Source organism: Symphodus melops (genome assembly GCF_947650265.1).
Source record: "Symphodus melops genome assembly, chromosome: 14".
In the NCBI taxonomy this organism is placed as follows: Eukaryota; Metazoa; Chordata; class Actinopteri; order Labriformes; family Labridae; genus Symphodus; species Symphodus melops.
The window spans coordinates 16761051-16782256 of record NC_136704.1 but is presented as its reverse complement, the minus strand read 5'-3'; the positions used below and the strand labels follow the sequence as shown (position 1 = coordinate 16782256).

Below are 21206 nucleotides of genomic sequence, written 5' to 3'. Positions count from 1 at the left end.
GTCAACTCAGGATGTTGTGAAAGATTTAAATGCCAGAAAATAGTCACACCTGTTGTCCTCCAGGGTCAAATTGACCCGTTCATAAAGTGTAAAATGATCCCACCGTTCTGTCTTACTGTCATAATTTTAACCAACTGTATTCCAACTCATGACCACACGTTATACTTTAAACGGGTCAAATTGACCCAAGAAAACCAGAGGACCGGCACATCTATTGCAAGAACCTTCAGAACACCTCAAAAAAGTGAACTGTTACAATAGTACAACAATATCCTTGGACTAAAATCATGCACCAAACACTTCTTAATTTCATAAGCTTTTTATTTACATGCAATAGTGCTCCAGCGTGTGCAACCACAAGTTGGCTCCACTTGTGGGAGTGTAGATTCAGGATCTCCTTCATTTCGATCACGTATGTCTGGAAAAGACTAATACTTATGTAGCAACCTGTGAGGGAGGAATAATACTAACACACCTGTCACAGCGCCCTCACCTGGAACGCATTTTGGTAACCAGCAAATGAGTAAACAGAGAAGTGGTTGCAGGATAAAATTCAGCTTATCGATGACTGAGTTTAAGATATTTTCCAGAATCTCTCCCATTCAGTGATTTAAAAAATAATATAAAATCACAAAAATAAATAACTATACAATATATAATCTCTTGTACACTACTGGACAGAATGATTTATGTTGCATACACAAGTTAATAGTATGTTAATGATGAACAATGCATAAAACATGTTAAAAAAAATGACAGAATTGTTTGAAGATGTGACAAAGCAACAGATCTAAACAGCAATAAAGCACCTCATAATTACAGCATCAGACTGGTTTGAATGGTCCCTTTGTTTCAGTTGTACATAAAGCTAAGTACCTAAGGTCCAAACATGAAGGATGGAGGATTTTTGTGAGGAATGACACAAGGAGGGTGAAGACGTGAAGTGCTAAAGTAAGAGGAAACCCCTGCAGATTTATGCCCCCCTAACTGATCTTCTTCAACATGAGGAATCAAACGTATTTCCCTCCCTGGAAAACACAAACAGCATGACAACATGGTGCTCCCTTTCTCCATAGTGATGTGTGAATACAGTCTTTCACTTAAAAAAAACAAAAAAACCTTATATACAGTACAGTCAGACACTTATGTACAAAAGCATAAATATATAAATATCTGTGATACAAAAATAAATATTTTCTCTAGTTTTCTTCTGCTTGTCAAACAGTCTGTTACGCCTCTGTTGTGTTCGCCATCTCTGTGTTCTCAAGAGAAGCTTCATTGGGGAGGATGTTCACTTCCTGTATTGGTGTGTCTTGGGATTGTGGTGTTGTGGCTGCTGAGGATGATGTGGTGAAAATGCCTTCATCCTCTAGAGAGAGAAGAGGAAAGGACAATATTTCTGTAGGAGGATGGAGTGAAAGAGAGAAAGAACCAGTGAGAGAAAATTAAGATAAATTTGTAATATTGAAAAGGAAAGCAGAACACTTGATTAATGCCTAAAATGCCTTATCCATTATCTTCAACTGGAACATGGTAGTTACTGCTTGAGCATTAACATAGTATGTGTGACAAATTATACCCCACTCAAGGTCAAATACAAACATTTTACTTTACAGCTTTTAACTAGAGACTATAAAGAACATGGACTTAGACTCAATGACATCACTCAATGAATCCTAAAGAGGCGTTTTGAAGCCAATCGAATGTAATTGCCTATTTGGAAAAGCTGTCTCTACGTAAAGAAAGACGTGGAGCTGAGGCGGGAATAAAGACTCCTGGCCAACAGCGAGAACACGCCCACCTGTCAATGAAATCCTCCAAAATATCCAATGCCAAAGTTTACCTTTACAACACAATATTAGTTAAACAAATTGAAAAAAACAAATGTAATGTAAGATGACATCAAACGCCACATTTATGTTAATTTTTCCACATTATTGTCTGCCTTGCATGATAAGTTGAACAACAGTCCATCGTGACTGTCAGTCACTTTTAAAAAAGGGACTAGTATTGTAGTAATCAATACATTTTGAAAGAAAAACATTCACTTACTTTGAGTGATGCTGTCCTCTGCTTTGTCTTCACCACAGACGCTGCCATCGACTTCCAGCTCCTGTGAAGCGAGATGCTGATGGGAGGAGTGGAGGAGCTGCAGAGTGGAGTCGTCAGGAAGACAGCAGTTCTGTTCGTGATGATCTGAACCACTGAGAAGGAGGAGAGGATGAATGTTTATACAAGGGCTGCAACAGGTAGAGTTTAACATACCTTAACACGTTCAATCTACAGCGAGCATTCAGCTTAACTTAATACTGAGCCACTCACTGCTGCTGCTCTGCTAACATGCTGCTTAAGCTATTTGTCCTTTGTAGAAAAAAGTGGGACTTTATTTTAATTACACTAATGAAGATCAATCTCAACATGTCATACAGTATATACATGGTGGTTAAAAGACAGGACCAAGCACACATTCGGATTTCTTTTACTTCTCCCTCCATGTTAGAGTTATATAATTAACATTGAAACAATCAGTTACTGCTTCAGAGAAGTTTTGTTTGCAGACATACCTGCTGGAGTAATGATAAAGAGGCACATGTCCATTTGAAACGGTTTGTGGCAACAATGTGTCACACTCCATATCACAGTCCACGTCCTCCTACAAAACAAAAGGTCATCGATTAAACACTGCAAGACTTTTTGATATATTGATAACCTTTATTGAACTGTGTTTTTACACCCCACCATTCACTGGTACATCATACTGCCTATTTGAGTGTCTTTACCTGTTGCAGCCCCGGCAGGCAGTGTGTGGGGTGATGGGGCTTGCCGTTCAGAGCGTATTCTCCATTAGCAGGATAAACGCTGTGTGGAGCTGTCACACGACCGTCCAGTGGGCAGTGGCCTACCAGAGCAAGTCCCTGAAGAGGAACCATGGTGTACTGACACGACGACACAGGAGCAGCCACGGCAGGAAAACACAAGTCTGATGTTTGCTCTGGAATGAGCGCAAAGAGAGGTAAACAAAAATGAATCTGCAAATACTACAACTTCTAAACAAACAAAAAAAAGACGTGAGGAACTGTGAGGAGCACTCACTCTGTTTGGCCCAAGCCCTCCACAGACAGAAAGGGATGAAGGCCACAATGATGAAGACAAAGGCTCCCAGGGCAATAACAACTATGAGGTAAGGGAGGTCGCCTGGCCGAGGTACAAGGCCGTGTCCGTCTGCCAAACCGTGGTCTGGGGTCTCCGAGGGGGTAGGTCGTTGTTGATTCAGACGAGCTAGAGGACGAAACGGAAAATATGTTATAACTAAAGAGTCAAACTCTTCAGTTAGAAAATATTCTGCCTCTTGATAAGAGGTGGGACAAAATATCCATACAGCAATCTCTCCTGTTCCTGAGGTGAAGCAGTAGAATACGCATTATATCATATCGCATTGTGAATTTTCCTGAGCCTGTAAGCTCAGTGACCAATGAAAAAGATGAGCTCACCTTTCGTTTCCAGGATCACCACATTGCCAAATTCACTCTCTCCCTTCTCGTTGAAGCTCTGCATCTTGATGTCGTACGCCGTCTCGGGCTGCAGGTCGGTGATTGAATGCCAGTATCTGTCTCCCTCCACCACATCCTTCTTATAGTCACTGTCATTATCGCTGTCTGTCGGCCGGTAGTAGATGTAGAAACCGTAGATGGGAGTGTTGTTAACGGGAGTGTACTGTTGAGAGGGAGACATGGATCACATATTAAAACAAGTGCTGCACTGCAAACAGTGCCGTTCATCTTAATTCATAGCAAGCAGAAATATTGTTGTTTTTTTTAATGTGTTGCAGCTCCTCACCGTCCATTTGAGAATGATGCTTGTCTCATTGATGGCTTCATTGTAGGTGATGTAGGGTCCATCGACAGGACGCTCATGGGTTCTCCCACCCACTACTGTGTAAGCCTTGGAAGGGGCGCTGGGAGGACTGGAACCAATTACGTTCACCGCCACAACACGAAACTTGTAGGACGTACCTGCAGGGAGAGAGATCATTAGTGCTAATGTGTCTCGGGGGGCTAAAAGCTGCCTGGAACGAAGCTTTATATTAAGTTGACTAATGATGTTTGTTTTCACTTTACTTTATGTTTTTCTTTCAAAGCAAATGGGGCACAGTTATGGTTTGATTGATGGCAGCAATTACTAAGATGACTGTAACAACAGTCATTCCACTGATGAATTTACGGGCCTGAGGGAATGTAATTATGAAGAACATCATCACTGTAATTATAAGCTACGTCCTCCTTCTCCCCCCCCGACTCCACAAACTGGGAATAAAACTGCTGTGAATAATAACAACACTGTTTAAAGTGCGTGCGAAAGATGGCCGACCTTTCTCCAGGTCTGTGATCTCCACAGAGAGTCGTGATGGGGGGATGTTTTCAACCGCCGTCACCCAGTCCTCTCCGGCCTTCTTCACCTTCTTGTACTCCACCCGAAATGACTGGATGGGGAAGCCGCGGTTACCGCGAGGAATCCAAGTCACGTACGCTGACGTTTCCGTCGCTGTGGAGACTGTGGGTTTGTCAGGGGCTTCGGGAGCTGCATTGAAAGATGGACAGTGTCAGACGGAGGACAAGAACAGACGCAAAGGCTAGGACAACAAAACATGCTACATGCATCACTTACTGAGAGCTCATCCTTCAGATGGAAAGAAAAAAAGAGATTAAGAAATGTCGATGTTAGTCAAAAGGAGATGGGTTAGAAGTTTAGGATCTTGCCGTTCATTTATATCTTTTTCTAGCTGTTTTAGCAGATATCATTATTTTGGTTAGTTCAGTGAACTGAAGGTAATATTTAAAAGAGGAGAAGCTAAGTAAGAGATTGGACAGACACTTACGAGAGAGGCTTGGTGAAGGAACAGCAGGAGTTTTAGGAGGGTCAATTTGTCCTTTGCGACCTGAAAACACAAACGCATCAACTGTAAGATCAGAGAATTGTTTTTGAGCTCCATGACAAACATTTGAACAAGTGGACAGCTTTGCAAAAGCCCCTCTTTGGCCTCTTAGCGGGGCTTCGAGCTCAACAACAAAGTCAGCATGTTAATGTTTGCCTTCCAGTTTGTTAAATACACATTTTCCTCACACTAAAACACACTACAGAGCCTATGAAACCAGAATATGGGACCTTTAAAATAGAAACTGTAAGGAAGATTCAGAACACCCAAAACATTGAAGGTTTAACAGAAGTATAGCCACCTTGCTAGCTTAGCTTACAAAACAAAGAAGTCTTTAAAAACAGGCGCTGGTGCTATAAAGAAAATGTACCTTTGCCAGTTCTGAAGGTCATCATGGCAGGTTGTCCCAAACCTGCACAGTTTTTGGCAGTCATCTCCACCTCGTACAGGCTGCCTGGTTGCAGCTTGGCCAGGGTGAGCTTGTGGAGAGCCCCTGAGATACTGCTGGAGGTCCACTCTGCCAGAGGGTCTCCCACCTGAGGGGGAGAGACGGATGCGTGACTCACTTGTATCGAGAGTTCACAGGTTTGAGATCAGATTTTCTTAAAGCATTTTAGCAGTGAGCGGATGGCAGTACCTTTCTGTATTTGACCATGTACTCCAGCACGGGTGGTCCTTGCTCATGCCTTGGCCTCCAGGTGAGTTCGTAGTAATCGGCCTTGCCAGTGTGAGGCTGACTGAGGATGACGGGGGCTTCAGCAGGAAGAATATGTCCTGGCAGTTCAAAGCAGTCCATAGGTAGCATGGCACCCGCCGCTCCCGGCCTCACAGGCGGCTGCTCCCTCAGGACTTTATCTGGGCTGAGAGGCCGGTAGATGGAGGGCAGCCTCCCTCTGGTTGAGATCCCTACACAGAAAAAAACACATCATGAAGTTTAAAGGCTACAAATATAAGACTAGAACTTGCGAGGCATGCGTCAGCTTTATGACTTACCAGTTGACACTGTGATGAGGCGAGCAGAGGCCTGTGAGCTGCCCACTCCATTCTCAGCCATGCATTGGTACAGTCCGTCATCCTGAGGGCCCACATTGGTGACACGCAGCCCTTTGGAGGTGAGACGGTGGCGAGGAGACGGGGCTAGAGGACGGGCATTGTGGAGCCACATCACGGAGGGTGTGGGTTTACCGCGCACCTGGCAGATGAAGCGAACCGTCTCACCGTACACAACCTCCTGCTGCTGCTGCAGCTCCACGGTCACCTGAGGAGGCTCTGCAAGGGAGAGAAAACAAGAGTCAAGAGGCAGCTCGTTTGGAAGGTTGAATGTTTACGTTGGTGTAGGTGTGCTAAGGGTAATGTGTCTTAGACACAGACAGAAAGTTCATGTTTTTCAACATGTAAAAACGACTTCAATATTAAATTATCATTTTGAGTCATTCCAAAAAGAAAAAATCCAAACGAGAGATTTTCTGCTTCTCTGAACATTGTAAACACATTGGCTTTGCCCATTTTTCCACAACTGTTGATCCAAAAACCAATTTATACACCCCTCCTTGGCATTAAGGACATTTTCTCTTCCAAAGGTTTTAATTCCAGCGGTCAAACATGAATAAAAATTCTGTTTACAATTAAGAAAAACTGAAAAAGTTACTGGAACCAATTTATGTTTGACATCTCTCACTTGATAAATGACAGAACTGTTTGATCTATTATTAAAATAGTTAAAGCTATAACAATGCAGCATTTGTATGAGCCTGTGTGTGTGAGTTAAAATACAATTATGCATGTGTGGGCGTGTCTGAAGGCTGGATGACAGCGAGTTAGAGTGAGGCAGGCAAGGCCAGGACAGCTAGTTGATGGTTGGCTGCTTGTGAATCAGGGAAAGACAGAGCTTATTACAGCCACGGCAGCTCTCTGGCTTTAATTAGAGCCAGCTGCAGAGACAAGCCCTCAACACACACACACACACACACACACACACACAAATCACTGTAAAAACAGTCATCCATAACCTAGACACATTCAGTCAAGTCCTGCTACAGAAAAGAGAACTCTGTCTCCACAAAGTCTTTCTTATAAAAAGAAAACACTGTCCAGGCTTCTCACCCACAGAGTCAGTGTAATTACTAAATCTACAACAGAAAAAAAAACAACACTCACGCAGGACTCTTCATAAGATTTCATGTTTTCGTACCTTTTAAAAATAAGACTCTGTATGTCAGAATGCCTTTCTCTACATTAAAAACTACTATTACTGTGAGAAGACAGTAACAGGAGCCGTAACAACAAAGTAAAAAATAAAATAAAAAAAACATTACTAAAAACAACTTTCCCCTCACTCTTCAAGCTGACTCACCGAACACTTGGACGTCATATAGAACCGTAGCAGAGCTGGCTGAGTCGATTCCATTGTCAGCTCTGCAAACATAAGTGCCTGAGTCGCGCTCGCCCACCGCATCGATCAGCAGGTTGCTGAGTAGAAAACGGGTGTTGTTATGGGAGCGCAGGTCCTGCCCATCTTTTACCCATTTGACCTGCGGCGTGGGGATGCCACTGGCCACGCACTCCAACACCAAACGCTGGCCTTTGGTCACCATGATGGTGCGAGAGGCTGGAGGGTAAATGATGCGAGCTGCTTCTGAGGTTGAGCCTAGGAGAGATGCGGACAGTTGAGGAATCAGTACTCACAAGTGAACAAGTGAATGAGTCCCGTGTGTACAACATGCGACTACAGAAACGGTGACAAGCTCTCCACTTCTCATTTTTCTTTTACAATGAGTGATTCCAGAGGAAAACATACGGCGAATGCGCAGGCGGTCAGCGGAGGTGGATGTTTTGACCTCCTGAGTAATGGGGTTGTAGGCAGCACACTTGTACGGCCCCTCATCCTCCTGTGTGGCGTTGGCGATCTGCAGGTTCCCTGACGGCATGATGAGGTAGTTCCCTGAGAGACACAAGCATACGTCAGGTCCTCGCTCTTTGTACAAAGACAACATATAAATAAAAAGAACTTAGAATGATGGCCAGATTGTAACAGGCTAGTAAGTGTTTTTGATGGGCCTTACAAAGGCAAGTGTGCAATGAAGAAAGTTTATTTTGATTAGAGTGAAAACAAGTGATGTAGAGAGTGAATTATAAAGACTAAAAATGCAGACGTTTTAGGTTTTTAAATCTTTATAGCTACTTTTAAAACATTACAGAGAAGGAAATTGTGCAATTTTCAGTGTAATATGAGAGTTTCATAGCATGTTTGCATTATTGTCAGAGACCACAGGGTGGCGCCCCAGAGTATAACTGAGACCAGTCAGCGAGTGCCTCTCAATGTGGCATTCATTTCCTCCGAGATAAGCTGCAGATATCAGTACCTACAGCTCCCAGGCATCATCAGCATACCATCCACAAAGCACTGAAGCTTTTCTTCTTTTCCAGGCAACTTAGAAGTAAATAGTTTCAAAAATAAACAACTGCATTCCCATGTTTCAACATTCTCCAGATAAAGCCCTTATCACTGGTTTTATGATGCGCCAGATAGCAGGATTATAGCATTCCGGTAAATTATAAAGATAGTATGGGAATCAAGAGGGAAGCCGGCAAAGATTATGGGAAACGCTAATGAACTGGAGCCGCTCAGTACCTTTGGATGTTTCCAGCCACTCTTGTTTGACGCTGTAGCGGACCTGAGCCTTGGGCTGGCTTTCCGGGAGGTGACATTCGATAACAGCCGTGTTGCCTTCGTCGACCTCGATGTCCTGCTGGTCATCGGGCTCGAAATCCCGCAGCTCTGGAAAACACACAGGCGAGGGAGAAGTCAGTTTGCTGCAACACAGTCAGGCTTTCTTTCATCACGCTAATGCCCAGTGTAAATCACATCCAACAGCACATGTATACAGTCAGTCCTCAGCTTTAGAGGGAGAAAACCACAGGTTCTGAGCAATAATAAACTGTTGTTTCCATACTGGATTTCTCTCACATCAGCTTGTCCTTATTGTATGAAAACTGCACTCCCTCTTTGGAAGCTAAACCTCTTCTTCTTCCTTTAAGTCAGTTCTGTCCTACTGTTTTGCTTCGCAAAGATCTGAGGAAGTCACAGGAGTTTTATTCTATTACTTTTTTTTTTTTTATACATCACTCTGGATAAGCCGAAAAGTGGAGTCTAACATTCAAGAAGGCGTCAATGATCCTGTCAAACTTTATACTGCGACTGGAGCCGCTTCAGATTGTGTGGGAAACCGGAGTGGGATTACTGAGGCCATGTGCTGCGACTGTGTCCTGCAGACACACAGTCTGCACAGCACAGACACTCATGAGACCTCTGACCCCTCGCCCCCTCCCCTCCATGCCTGAGCGGCCCGGAGGCCTGGCCACGGGGTCAAAGGGGAGAGGTGTCCGTGCTATAGAGTTTCAAAGAAAGATATGCAGTTTTGGTTTGGGAGGAAACAGCATAACTGGGCTCTTAAGAGGGGGAAACAAAGAAAAAAAACCACAAAAAACTCAGCAGGGGGGATGGAGGCCGTTTCATAGATTTGAAGCAGCAGGAAAAAGGTGACTAAGAAAGAGGGAGTACAGTACAGGATTTTTTTTTGGGGGGGGGCAAACAACTCAAGACATTTGTCATGAGGGAGTCCAGGAGAGAAATAAAACGTCTCCAGGAACGTAATAAACATCTACCATCCTTTGTTGATTTATTCTTAACAAACATGGCGTCTCTTCATTCTTTCCAAAGGTGCTATAACTGGTGTGTTTTTCTTGGACCGGCTGCTCTCTCTCTCTCTCTCTCTCTCTCTCTCTCTCTGTCTCTTTGGCAAGAAGCTGTGAGTACACACGATCAGATGATGAGACTTTTTGTACACAGCTCTAATTCAATAAGTACCATTTAGTTAAGGCCTCCTTCTACTGATGAAGACATCAGAGTGCGCTGAACAAACACCCTCACTGATTTATTTAGCACTCATGTTGGACCTCTGACTCTGAGTGTGAGGGGGCTTCAGTGAAAGGAATCAAGAGTCAAAACACACACGTGCACTTCTCCGACTCTTTTTCAACTCGGTTTGTGAAAGATGAGAATCCCAGGCAGAACATGTCAAGCTAAGTGGTGTGTGTGTGTGTGTGTGTGTGTGTGTGTGTGTGAGTGTGTGTGTGTGTTATGTGTTAAGGGGGACCTTGGAGAGAGACCGTGTGGCGCTCCATTTGCTAAATCAATCAGGTGGTGTTTTTACAGCCAACACCCCCCCCCCCCCCAACTCCACCATACATCCACCCATCCTACCTTCCTGCCTGCTGCTCCCGAATTCCTTCAGTTACACCTTTTAACCCCCCCGGAGAAAAAAAAAAACTATGCCGCCCAACATTCTTTACAGGAAGAACCCCGTCTGGGTTTATCTCAGGTGTGTTTGCATGCATGATAGTGTGCATGTGTGAGTTTGTGTGTGTTCGTGCGGCAGGGACGCAGGATTGATGGTATTCATAAAGAGAAGCAGACCTCCCGCACCAGCAGTGCTTGGCAAAGCAGACTTTAAATATTTCAAGAGAGACAGTGCATTCATCATCTTTATGTGGAGCAGCAGGAGGCATGTGTGTGTGTGTGCGCGCGCGTGTGTCTGAATTATAACATGTTTTTGCAACGTGTTGTGCGTACACGTTGTGCAGATACATGTCTGTTTTCTGCACAGAGGGGAGGTGATTGTCTGCACAGGAATCCAAGAGAGGAGCTTTTAACTTCTGCCAAAAAGAGAGAGCAGATCCTCTAGAGGCGGATAGCGTGGAGGGTCTGGATTCAACCTATTCTCATCCCAAATAACATGTGTGTACAACTAAGAGGGCTCACATGGAGAGGCAGGCACGTACACACTCCCCGTGGAGCAATTCCTTAGGCAGTTTGTGGGATGGCCGTGGAGGAGAGACCGTTATTTAATTAGAGACATTTTTCTAGGGGGGGGGTTGGTTGGAACATTTCTACCTCCACATGAGGTTATCTCAACAGCCACCATTCGACCTATCGATAACTTTTTTACTGCCATAAATGTGTGTAATATGTATAAAAATACAAAATGTGACGTTGATGATGACAAATAGAGGAGGGATAGTAAGAGATCACTGACGGAGTTTAAAGGAGAGAAAGTGACAGGGTGAGGAGTGACGTGTGGAGGGAGAGAGAAATGTGCAAAAGTGTGTGTGTGAGGCAATGAAGGGGAGACGGAGAATGTGACATCACGTCTCATCTTGTGTGAGGATCTTGTCTCGACGCGCCTAAAAACACCTCCGTTTTCTCCGTCTATGGCAGCCTCATGCATCACATCGCCGCATGTAAAACAATACACTTGAACACCACCCTTTTCTTCGCCTTAATGGTGTGTCCTCTGTCCGTCCTCACACACGCCACTCTTATCATCACACACCCCCACCCCACCCACCCCAACCCTCAAAGCAATTACGGGGCCATAATTTCTATCTAGCCCTGCTGTCGGGCCCCGTGGATAGGAATGTGGTGTTGTGGGGAACAGAGGGGGCCGATGGAAGCAGGGGGCCCCCAGCCTGCCGGAGTCCTGGTCCCTCTCCACAGATCTGAGCAGCGCCCCAGCCCGAGTCCCCTCCATTCCTCTGGTTCAAGTTACACAGCTTCAGGCCCCCCCCCCCTCTCGGTCCCATGATGCATATCAAATATAAGCCCACGCACTCAAGACTCCAAAAAAACACGAGCAGTCAGAATAATTCACTTTAGCTGCTTGATAAATATGACACCACACAAAAGCAGCTGGCAGTAGCACAAAATGTCTTAATAGTTGCTTCAACTTTGTTAAGATAAGACTCAAAGCAGTGGGAGAAACAACGTTAGCAGTTGTGTACTAGTTAAGATTCAGAGGTAAGGACGTTTGAGAATTACATTTTGTTTCTATTAGAATTGTACTGGGAGCTTCATCAGAATCAGTATGTCTTTTAGATATTCAAGTTGAGTTTTAATTTCAACCTTTGACACAGAAGTGTTGGTAACAGAGAACGCATCAACACCACACAATAACTTATCAGCCCTAAAAAATCAACTGATTACATATAAAGCATCATGAAACAAAAACAAACAACTGTCAGTGTTACTTTAGTCACAGATGTCCACACTTAAAAAACTAAATATATACACCATATAAATTCATTTTCATATTATATTACATGATAGCCCTTTGCAGTCATGTAACTTAAAATAGATTATTATTCAAATGTTTTCTTTCTTTCTATATTTTGTCCTGAATTATACTTTCCACTGTTTCTAATTATTATTTATTTTTGTGTCTAGTTTTTTTATGTTCACCTTTGTCTTATGTTACGTTTGACATAAATAAATCAAATCTGAAGTGTTGAATATTTTTTAATTCCTCTTGTATCAGTGCTGATCATGAACAGGAAGTAGCCTCGGTGTCGGTATCAGGAGAAAAACGGTATTGAAGCATTTGTAACTAGGAAATAATGAAGTCAAGTAAATAAAGTGACAAAAACAGAAACAGCACCCATTTGTTTGTGTCTTAGCCTGAAAGTGTTTACTTACTAGCAGCAGTGACGTTAGCTGGCACACTAGCCAGAGCTCCCACGCTTGTGCTGGCCACACACTGGTACCTGCCCACGGTCAGGTTCGACAGCGCAGGGATGAACAGGCTGTCGTGTCCCAGGACTACACCCAGATCTCCATCCATAAACTCCTGGCCGTTGAGGCGCCAACTGATGTTGGCGGAGGTGGGTCGGGCACTGCAGCGCAGGCTCACGCTGCCGCCCAGCTTCTGCACCACTGACATGGGCTCCTCCGTGAACATTGGTACCTCATCTGAAGAGAAATTGTTCAAGACAGTCAGACACAATACTATTCCTAAATTAAAATCAGCTCTGAAAGACATGGCCAGTTACTCCATGTCAAACACTGCTCAGCACTGTGATAGCTTATGACGTACATGCAATTAGACAAACCCAAAGGAGCTCTTGTATGTTTGTGTCTCAGCTTTGGTTTTACTAAAACTTGACCCTGTTCTAATGTTTTCTTGATCCAGTAAAATGTTTCATGAAGGTCTTGTATTGTCTAACCAATCATAAAGTCAGTCCAAGAAAAGCCTTTTCTGTCACTTTGTTGGAAAATGACTTATACACTTCGAAATAGTTTGCCAACTTTTTTTTTTCTTTTCAACTAATCAATTCAAGAGCTTTTTGTTGCAGCTCCACACACAACACTTCTTTTCTTTTTCCATTTTTTTTTTTTTTTGGCTGGTACGAGTCATGTGAACTACCCACTTCTTCATTTCAAATAAACTTCTGTTACTGCTGCCAGACACGTAAAACACCTCCCACCTGTGACTGAGCCAGAATATTTAGTCCCTGGCAAGACGTATGGTGCACCAGGTGTTTGAAAAGACTAAAGTAAAGTCATTTATAAAGTCAGCATGGGAGAGGATGGTAATGTACATTGCAGGGAGACTTCATTTTACAGAGATCCAGTATTAAAATCTCAGTTATATGTACTCACCAGTGACTGAGGCAGCACTCTGCAGACAGCATAGTAGTACTGCACCCAGAGCGCACAACACTGGAGCCCTTCTCTTTTTCATCCAAGGAGTCCAGTCTCTCTTTCCAGACATCTTCCATACACTGCCCCCTGAAATACACAAAGAAGAAGAGAAAGGTCAGAGGGTCATTTACAGACTCTGTTCACTCTAAACAAACAGAATAAACTACTTTCTTCAGACTGAAACAAACACACCCACAGAAGTGGATGGAAAACAAAGCCACCAAAACACAACTGCATCATCCATCTAAACAAGCTATCTTGATCCATACCAAAACGTATCTGACATACACAAACAGGCAGACATTAGTGAAACACAAGCCGGGCAGGGCGGTGCACTCTGCAGCACCCTCAGCACAAGAAACTTCAGACACAAAAAAAGCCTTTCTTTTCTGTCAGCCCCCATCTCACTTCTGACCCCATGTTCCCCCGCCTGCACCCGCACCCATCCAGAGCACGTTCATCAAAGGGGCGCCCTCATTCTGCAGGCCGTAACCCGAGCCCTCCACCTTCCCGCTCAGGTGTAACCGATACAGGTAGAGGGTCCAGGAGGAGGAGGAGGAGGAGGAGGGGGGAGCGGGAGGAAAGGGGAAAATACACAGGGTGCATTCAGAGTCGGGACAAAGAACAACTAATGAGGGGCAGGACGTGGAGGGCATGGGGGAGGGAATATATACCAGTGGTGTGGGATGTGTGCAAGACACGGAGGAAGGATAGTTTGGGTAGAAAATGGAGAAGAGGATGGTTAAGGGCCAGTCTATTAACAGTTAAATGTGGAGAGGGGAGATTTTCTCTCTCCCTTGTCGCCTGCTGCCAAGTTTCCCAAATTCTTTCCTGTCAGGTTAAACTAACAACTTCCCGTCAGGATGAGGAGGGTGGTCCTGCAAAAAAAAAAAAAGCAGAATCTCTATTTCTCCCACTCGCTCTCATACACACGCATGTTGCTGAACATGCACTAACTCAAGAGCATCCTCCGCTGATAAAGTTAAAATGGAAGCCGCTCAACTTTCTCATACATATTTCTCTTGATCTTATTTTGGCTATGGGGTGATTAATGAAGCCCGGAGACGAGGGACTGCTCGCAGAACGCACGCCCATAAGAGGCCAGAGCAGGAGAGAAAGGGGATGGAAACTCTTGCAGTGCACCTTCATCATCAAATGGGCAGCAGTGAACATGTAAAGCTGCCTGGCACGTTTATTGAAAATGAGTAACGCAGCAGGCCGCTGGAAACACCGCTGTTAACTTTTCCAACTGTCACACACATGACCACACATTACTTGGCTACATTATTTTGAATGTGTGTAAACTATTTCAGATCGTTAATTCTCAGGACATGCGTAGCGATTTACAGAATCTCCCTAACTTAAACAAATACAGAGCAGGGAAATCCCTCCACTCATAGTTTACTAAGTATCAAAGCCACTTTGTCTGACGCTCTTGGCCACTAGGGGCAGTAAAACAAGCTGTGCACAATAATGTGAGCTTCATGGTTCATTCCATTTGATCTCGGAAGTCGGAAATTCCGAGTTGCCAGTCAGAGGCATCGTCAGAAACGTCCTCTTGGAGGTGAAACTTCGACTCTGAAAATTTGAGGAACATCATGGGAAGCTAAAATCCAACATGGCTGCTGGCTGCATCAACAGTGTGTTTTTTTTTTTTTTTTTGCAACTTAGTCTTGCTTTTGTGTTATGAAATCAATCACACCAATAGTACCGTGGACATGTTGTCAAAGACGCTTCTTGATGGCGTCCATGTTGCCAACCTGTTACTGGAACATGGTTCACCTCGGGAGTGACATCGTCGCCCAGACATCCCACGGAAGGAACCAAAAAATCCTATTTTCTCTGGTCTTTGAGCACTGCGTTGGTTAAGGGGAACTCCTCAAGAGAATATGTGGATATGTAGCTGTTAAACGCTCCTCCACGCTGACTTCTTGATGTTGAACCACATCATTACACAGAAATGTGACTCATCAGCTTGCTACCGCTACAAACAGCACAGAACATACAGCACAGTGCTAGTGAAGTGACAGCTAGAAAAATGACAGTAGGTGGAACAATGTCATATACTGAGAATGTGATCTGTGTGATACACTCACTGAATCACTGTTGCCTAATAAATACATGCTATTAGCACATCTATAATGGTGAGAATTTGCTTTTTCTCAATTATGTTATTGGGGAAAAAAATGGTGAGTTGGATACCCTTTGTTCATTGGTCGAGTAAGAGAGGCCAATGAGTGGTGGGCTCAGCCAGTAAACAAACAATAGTACTGTTCAACCAGGCGCAAATTAAAGCGGTAAGTTTGTGGCCTCTAAAGCTGGTCGCTATATGTACATGACTCGGGACAGCTGCCCATAAAAGACATTTGTATGGAGCAACTGTCCGAGCAGTGAGGACTCTAACTGTAGTCCACAGCGGGACACGCCGCCTCGCCAATGGACACCTCTTTACACGTCTGTTTTTCTGTATGCGAGACAGGAGGCGATACAGGCACAGAGATAAAACATTCATAGAGGAGCGGTGTGACAAGGCTCCTCGTACATCATCACTCCCTAAAAAAAAAAAACAGCCTCCCTGCTCCGAGCATGTGTCTGTCTGTCTGATTCATTAGTCAGCTGGGTCCTGTGTTTTCTTAGCGGATACCCGGCCTCAAGATGAAAAGTTGGCCTGACATCTATGTCCAACTTTTTCCATCCATCCGTCCCAGAGAAGACACAGGCAGAGAGAGAGAGAGAGAGGGAGAAGAGCCTCCTACGCATCAGCGAGACTGATAAAAACCAGAGCAGAGGAACACACAGACAGCTCCCCTAAATCAAGAAGCCAGGGAATGTGTGCGTGAACACGAGCCTGGGACCGTTTGGTTTCAGCGAGGAACAACGCTGCGTGGCACAACACTTTGTGGGAGCTGCGTTGTGGTGTTCAAACATATTTCAGTGACAGCGGAGTGAGGAGTGCTGAAACCTGCCAGAAATATGATTAGAGAAGAGTCAAGCTGTTCCTGTTACCACTATGAGCTCCTGATGATGGACTACGGTGAAACAGGATTCCTTATAAATCAGTTTCTCAGTTTCTCAAATCAAATACTTAATATTTCTACATAACTTCATGTGTTTTAAAGGGTTACACTATGAGATGAGCAAACGTATACAATGGAAACAACAGGGCCTTGACTTGGACCCAACACAAAGTAAACAGCTCTGACTACAGGTGTGTGTGAGTGTGTGTGAGTGTGTGTGTGTCCATTTTTGGTGTGTATTTCACGCAGAGGACTGAGAGGGGCAGAGGCAGTTAAGCGTTCCAGCCTGCGGCCGCAGTGTGCAGGCATGCATCATGAGTGTAGGTATGCAAGTGCCTTATATGTCGCTGTGTGAGAGTCACTTGACAGAAGTTCATTGTGAGCGTGCTAAGTAAAGACACCGGGGGCCCCTGTTCCACGGAGCCACTGCCAGTTCCATTGTCCCCCTGCCTCTGTGGATAAATTCATTTTGACAACCCTGCTAATTGGATAAAACCAGACTGGAGCCTCCACCCCGACCACTCACATTCCATCTGCTTTCTGGCATGAAGAGGACACACGGGAGGGAAGGGAGGATGAGGGTGGAGGTGGTGAAGGGGTGGCAGGGTAGAAACTCCTTCTGAGGAGCTGAGCTGTTGAATATTTATCACCTCCCCAAAGACCCCTCCCTCTCTGAGTTTTACGTCTTTTTACACCCCTCCTCCTTCTTGCCTCGAGGTTCTCCAAACACCACAAAGCCCCCCCCCCTTTAGATAAACACATGCGGTGTCAAGTGTGAGGAGTGCCGGGGATTCAAATGCCCCCGCTCGGGCCTGTGGACCACAATGCCATTCTGCATAGCTGCCATGCGGGAGGCCGGTTGCCCTTGGCGACGCTAACAGGCAGAACGCACCTTAATAGAGTGGAGAGTCATTGTAAAGCAGTGAGCCGGCGCGCGGACAAAGACCCCGTGGACCCCTGGAGAAAGGGGAGACGCTACTCTGAAGGGCCAGGGGAAGAGCTGATGGGCCCCGCTCAATGACCGAGGGTGGGGAGGGGGCTCCATGACCAAGAGGTTTGAGAGTTTGGGGAGCAGGAGAGGGAGAGTTAGTGCCGTCATGGATTGATGTGAGATGGGTGAGGGGGGGGGGGGGGGGGGGGGGGGGGTTAGGAGGCGGGGGGAGGTTTGACTGAGAAAGCAGAACGGCTACTTAAATTAATAGAGAGGATGTGAACTGGCGGGCGAGCAGGAAGAGAGAGAGAGAGCAGGGCCTCGTCAATAAGAGGGTGCGTTTAAGAGAGCGTGTGTGAGAGCGCCGCTTAATGTCCCAGCATATTTTCCCCTCACTCCCTCAATCTGTTCGCCGGCCGCTCGGTTTGGCCCGAGGTTCGAGCACAGTGCAGGAGGGTCAACAAAAAAACAACACCCCTGGTTTACCAACAGACGTCCACACAGAGGGGGGGAGCAACAACACAACAACAGAAGACTACTGTAAAAAAAAAAAAAAAAAAAGTAGTAGGATGTTGAATATTTTTGCTAACAAATAAAGTGCCGTCCTCTGGTTCCTCTGTCCTGATTTGCTGTTGTTCTTAGTACTTAACCATTCACCTTCCCTGGTGCCCATCGAACCATCCTGTCTAACCTGTCCATCCATGTCACCTGGTGCAAAACTAGTATTTCTATCCAAAAAAAAATAAAACATTGTTAATGCAAACTTGTTCAATATATCAAACTTCATCCTGCATCTTCTTTGACCTACATGATGGAAATGACTTGATTTAGAATAATCAAAGTAAATGGCTTCATCCAACTTTGACTTACTTTTGCTGTCTCTCCCCATATTTTGTTTTTAAAACAGGGAGAAGGAGTTTCAGGTACATTGCTGGAATCTCCTTGGGGGGGGGAGGGGGGGATCTTTTACATTAAAGGCACTGGAGGAAGATGCATCAGACTCTTGATGCTTTGACTGATGACTATCTGCTCTCAGCGCACGATTGGTTGATCTCACACAGCTACATGAGAGTCTTGGTCACATCAGGTTTTCTCTGGTTGTTTAAAGGATCATCTTTATTTGCAAGGGGCAGCAAAGAAACGTTTAAATGGACGACTCTTAACTGTTAAATGAAAGGTTTCAATTCTCTGATAACGGAGAACCTAACTAGTCCAATTTCCCACATCATAGAAGGCGACTCCTTGAAGTTTCGTGTCCAGAAAATACTCCATCTCTGTCTTCAAGTTGTAATTTTTTTCATTATTGATCTTTTTCATTATTATTTTTTCAAACAGTTTTTGAACAGTTGCTTTGTACAACATTACGTAGCCGTTGGTTTTCATGTTTTGTCCAGCCAGCAGGCAGAAACGTGCAACACTTGATTTGATAGTGGTTTGATATGAGCACAAAAGAAGCTCATTTTGAAGAAGAAAAAAAAAATGGAAAAACCAAAAAAACACACATGCATACAAGCATATACATACTGCTTCATATTTAGCATGAGTGGCAAAAGGCAAGATCTGTTTAAGTGCTTTGTCAACTCTTATTCTGGCACAGATCATCTCCTTATAGCTGAACAAAGTATATACGTTATTGCATGATGGGCCTGCCTCCATTTCAAAGTACCATTGATAACACAGGACTAAGGAGAAGAATCTTTGTAGTTGTTTTTCACAGATACTAAACCTTGGCAGGGAAAAAAAAAAGTCTTAAAGCGTTTCCCAGACAAGAGAACCTTCTGGAGTCTTATCTTGGCATGAAAACTCGAATCCAACAGGTGGAGAGGGGGGCCAGTCCAAATCCTCTACTCGAGACATCGCTCGTTCTCATGCCATAAAATTACACATCAAAGCATCTAAGCATCCCTAACGAGGTTGAGAATTCACCCCATCCTCCTCCTTCATAACACACACACACACACACACACACGTTTCACAAGGTATTAACGAGCTATATGCCCCCCCCCCTCCATGATCTGACACTAACGAGCTACAGAGCGTCTCAAGGATTAACAAGAGCGATGTGGACAGGGCCGCCGGGCAGGGGGGGGGCGTTCTAATCAATTAGGCACTGAAGCATTTGCATAATTTAGATAACGAAGCAGAATTAACCACGGCGAGCTAATTACTGCACCAACCACGGTGAACACACACACACACATTCCTCTGGTGCTGATGGATGCCAGCATGCACACCAAGGCGATGGGAACAGCACAGGATCATTGAGTCTGTGTATAGAAAGGACCTGACAGTCATGAAGGTGCCATCAGCCAATCAGATTGAGGGTGGAGGAATAGGTGAAGAACAAGCAGAGGAGAAAGAAGGAGGAAGACGAATGAAGATGCAGTTGAAAAGAAAAAAAAGAGAAGGCAGGGAAGAAGAGGCTGAAAGCTATAAACGATGGGATGAAGATTTTAGAGGTAAAAAGGAGGAGAGAGAACAAAGAATAAGAATGTAAAGAAACACCGATAGAGGGCATGATATAGTTTCTCCCACCGACTTGACACTGCACCATCACATTAACATTGATGGAAACATATAAAAGATAAGCTGGCAAGCAAATGGCTAGAGGGGAAGGGAAGGAACAGGATGAACTTATAGAAAGAAAGACGGAAAGATCAGGGGTGGAAGAAGAGGAGGGGAGGCAGACTGATGGAAGAAGGAGGAGATTGGAGATGAAACGAGGATGGAAGAAAAGAGTAGAGCAGAGGATGGTAGTAGGAAAACATTATCTGGAATAATGGAAAGGATAGAGATGGGATGCTTGGTGCAGTGAGAGATGGACGACTGAGGGACGAAGGGACAGAAGGAGAGTCAGAAAATGTAAAAGGGAAACAAAGTATGTCTGTCACCCATATTTTTATATGGGTGACAAAGGCAGGACAGAGATAGAAGGTTTGATTAAAGGGAGAGCTCGCTTGGCTGTGATTGATAATGTAGTCGACTTTAATTTTTTTTTTGAAAATTAAAGTCCAAACAAACAAGCTAATGTGAAAAAAAAAAGGTTTTAAGACACACGTATCTAATACAGAGGTCAGAAAGCTAACTAATACACATGCATCCACAGCACTATTTAGAAAGTTACATATTTCATTCAGCCACAACCATTCTTTCCCTCCGTGTCTTCTCCCCTCACACACAAACACAGACACACACTGGATGACACATAAGCAAGCAATCACGCAAACTCCGATTACATGGTAAAAGTATACTCACAGAGGCACATAAATATGCAGACCTCAGGAAGTTTTCCCAACGCGCGCGCGCAAAAAAACAAAAAAAAAACAGACTACCACTTATCTGCAGCCCGAGAGATAAACTGCATCCACGCCGCGGCAGCCGTGCACGCTCATATAGACTTTCATCGCTGTACATACACGCAGCCTGCTCTCCTTGTGTGTTCCTGCGTCGTGCCGAGGAAGAGGAGGAGGAGGAGGGAGGGAGGGAGGAGAGAGGGGTAAAAAGGGGCCCCCAAACTTCTTTGGCAGCTCATGCATCAGAGTGAATGGAACCAATTATAAATCAAGAGCAATTTCTCCCCATTATTCAGCAGGAACCAGAACAGGGAGAGAGAGAGGAGAGAGAGGAGAGAGAGAGAGGCCCTAGAAGTCTCAGTGGGAGACGAAGGAAGGAAGAGAAAAGCAGAGAGTGAAATATTATATGAAAAACAGAAAGAAGGCGCATTAGGAAACTGAGATAAGGCAGAGAGGGTGGACAGAGAGATGAGAGCATGGAGAAAGGCTGTAAAGG

At 44.7% G+C, this 21206-nt stretch overlaps 1 protein-coding gene across 2 annotated transcripts in view; it reads right to left on the bottom strand.

Annotated features, from left to right (window-relative positions):
* Positions 1–300: 300 nt before the first annotated feature.
* Positions 301–21206, bottom strand: part of boc (BOC cell adhesion associated, oncogene regulated) — a 23636-nt gene continuing 2730 nt past the window's right edge. The window contains exons 2-18 of one of the 2 annotated variants that reach the window (XM_079360806.1): positions 13428–13556; positions 12465–12737; positions 8565–8711; positions 7731–7874; positions 7287–7580; positions 5927–6202; positions 5571–5839; positions 5304–5469; positions 4877–4936; positions 4369–4578; positions 3838–4013; positions 3492–3714; positions 3094–3279; positions 2781–2992; positions 2565–2653; positions 2053–2204; positions 301–1399 (exon numbers count right to left, since the gene is read on the bottom strand). In XM_079360806.1, coding sequence (XP_079216932.1) covers positions 1230–1399; positions 2053–2204; positions 2565–2653; positions 2781–2992; positions 3094–3279; positions 3492–3714; positions 3838–4013; positions 4369–4578; positions 4877–4936; positions 5304–5469; positions 5571–5839; positions 5927–6202; positions 7287–7580; positions 7731–7874; positions 8565–8711; positions 12465–12737; positions 13428–13539 — 3159 coding nt within the window. In that variant the 5' untranslated portion in view covers positions 13540–13556 and the 3' untranslated portion in view covers positions 301–1229. The remainder of the gene's footprint in view (positions 1400–2052; positions 2205–2564; positions 2654–2780; positions 2993–3093; positions 3280–3491; positions 3715–3837; positions 4014–4368; positions 4579–4876; positions 4937–5303; positions 5470–5570; positions 5840–5926; positions 6203–7286; positions 7581–7730; positions 7875–8564; positions 8712–12464; positions 12738–13427; positions 13557–21206) is intronic. The other variant, XM_079360807.1, reaches the window with a different exon arrangement.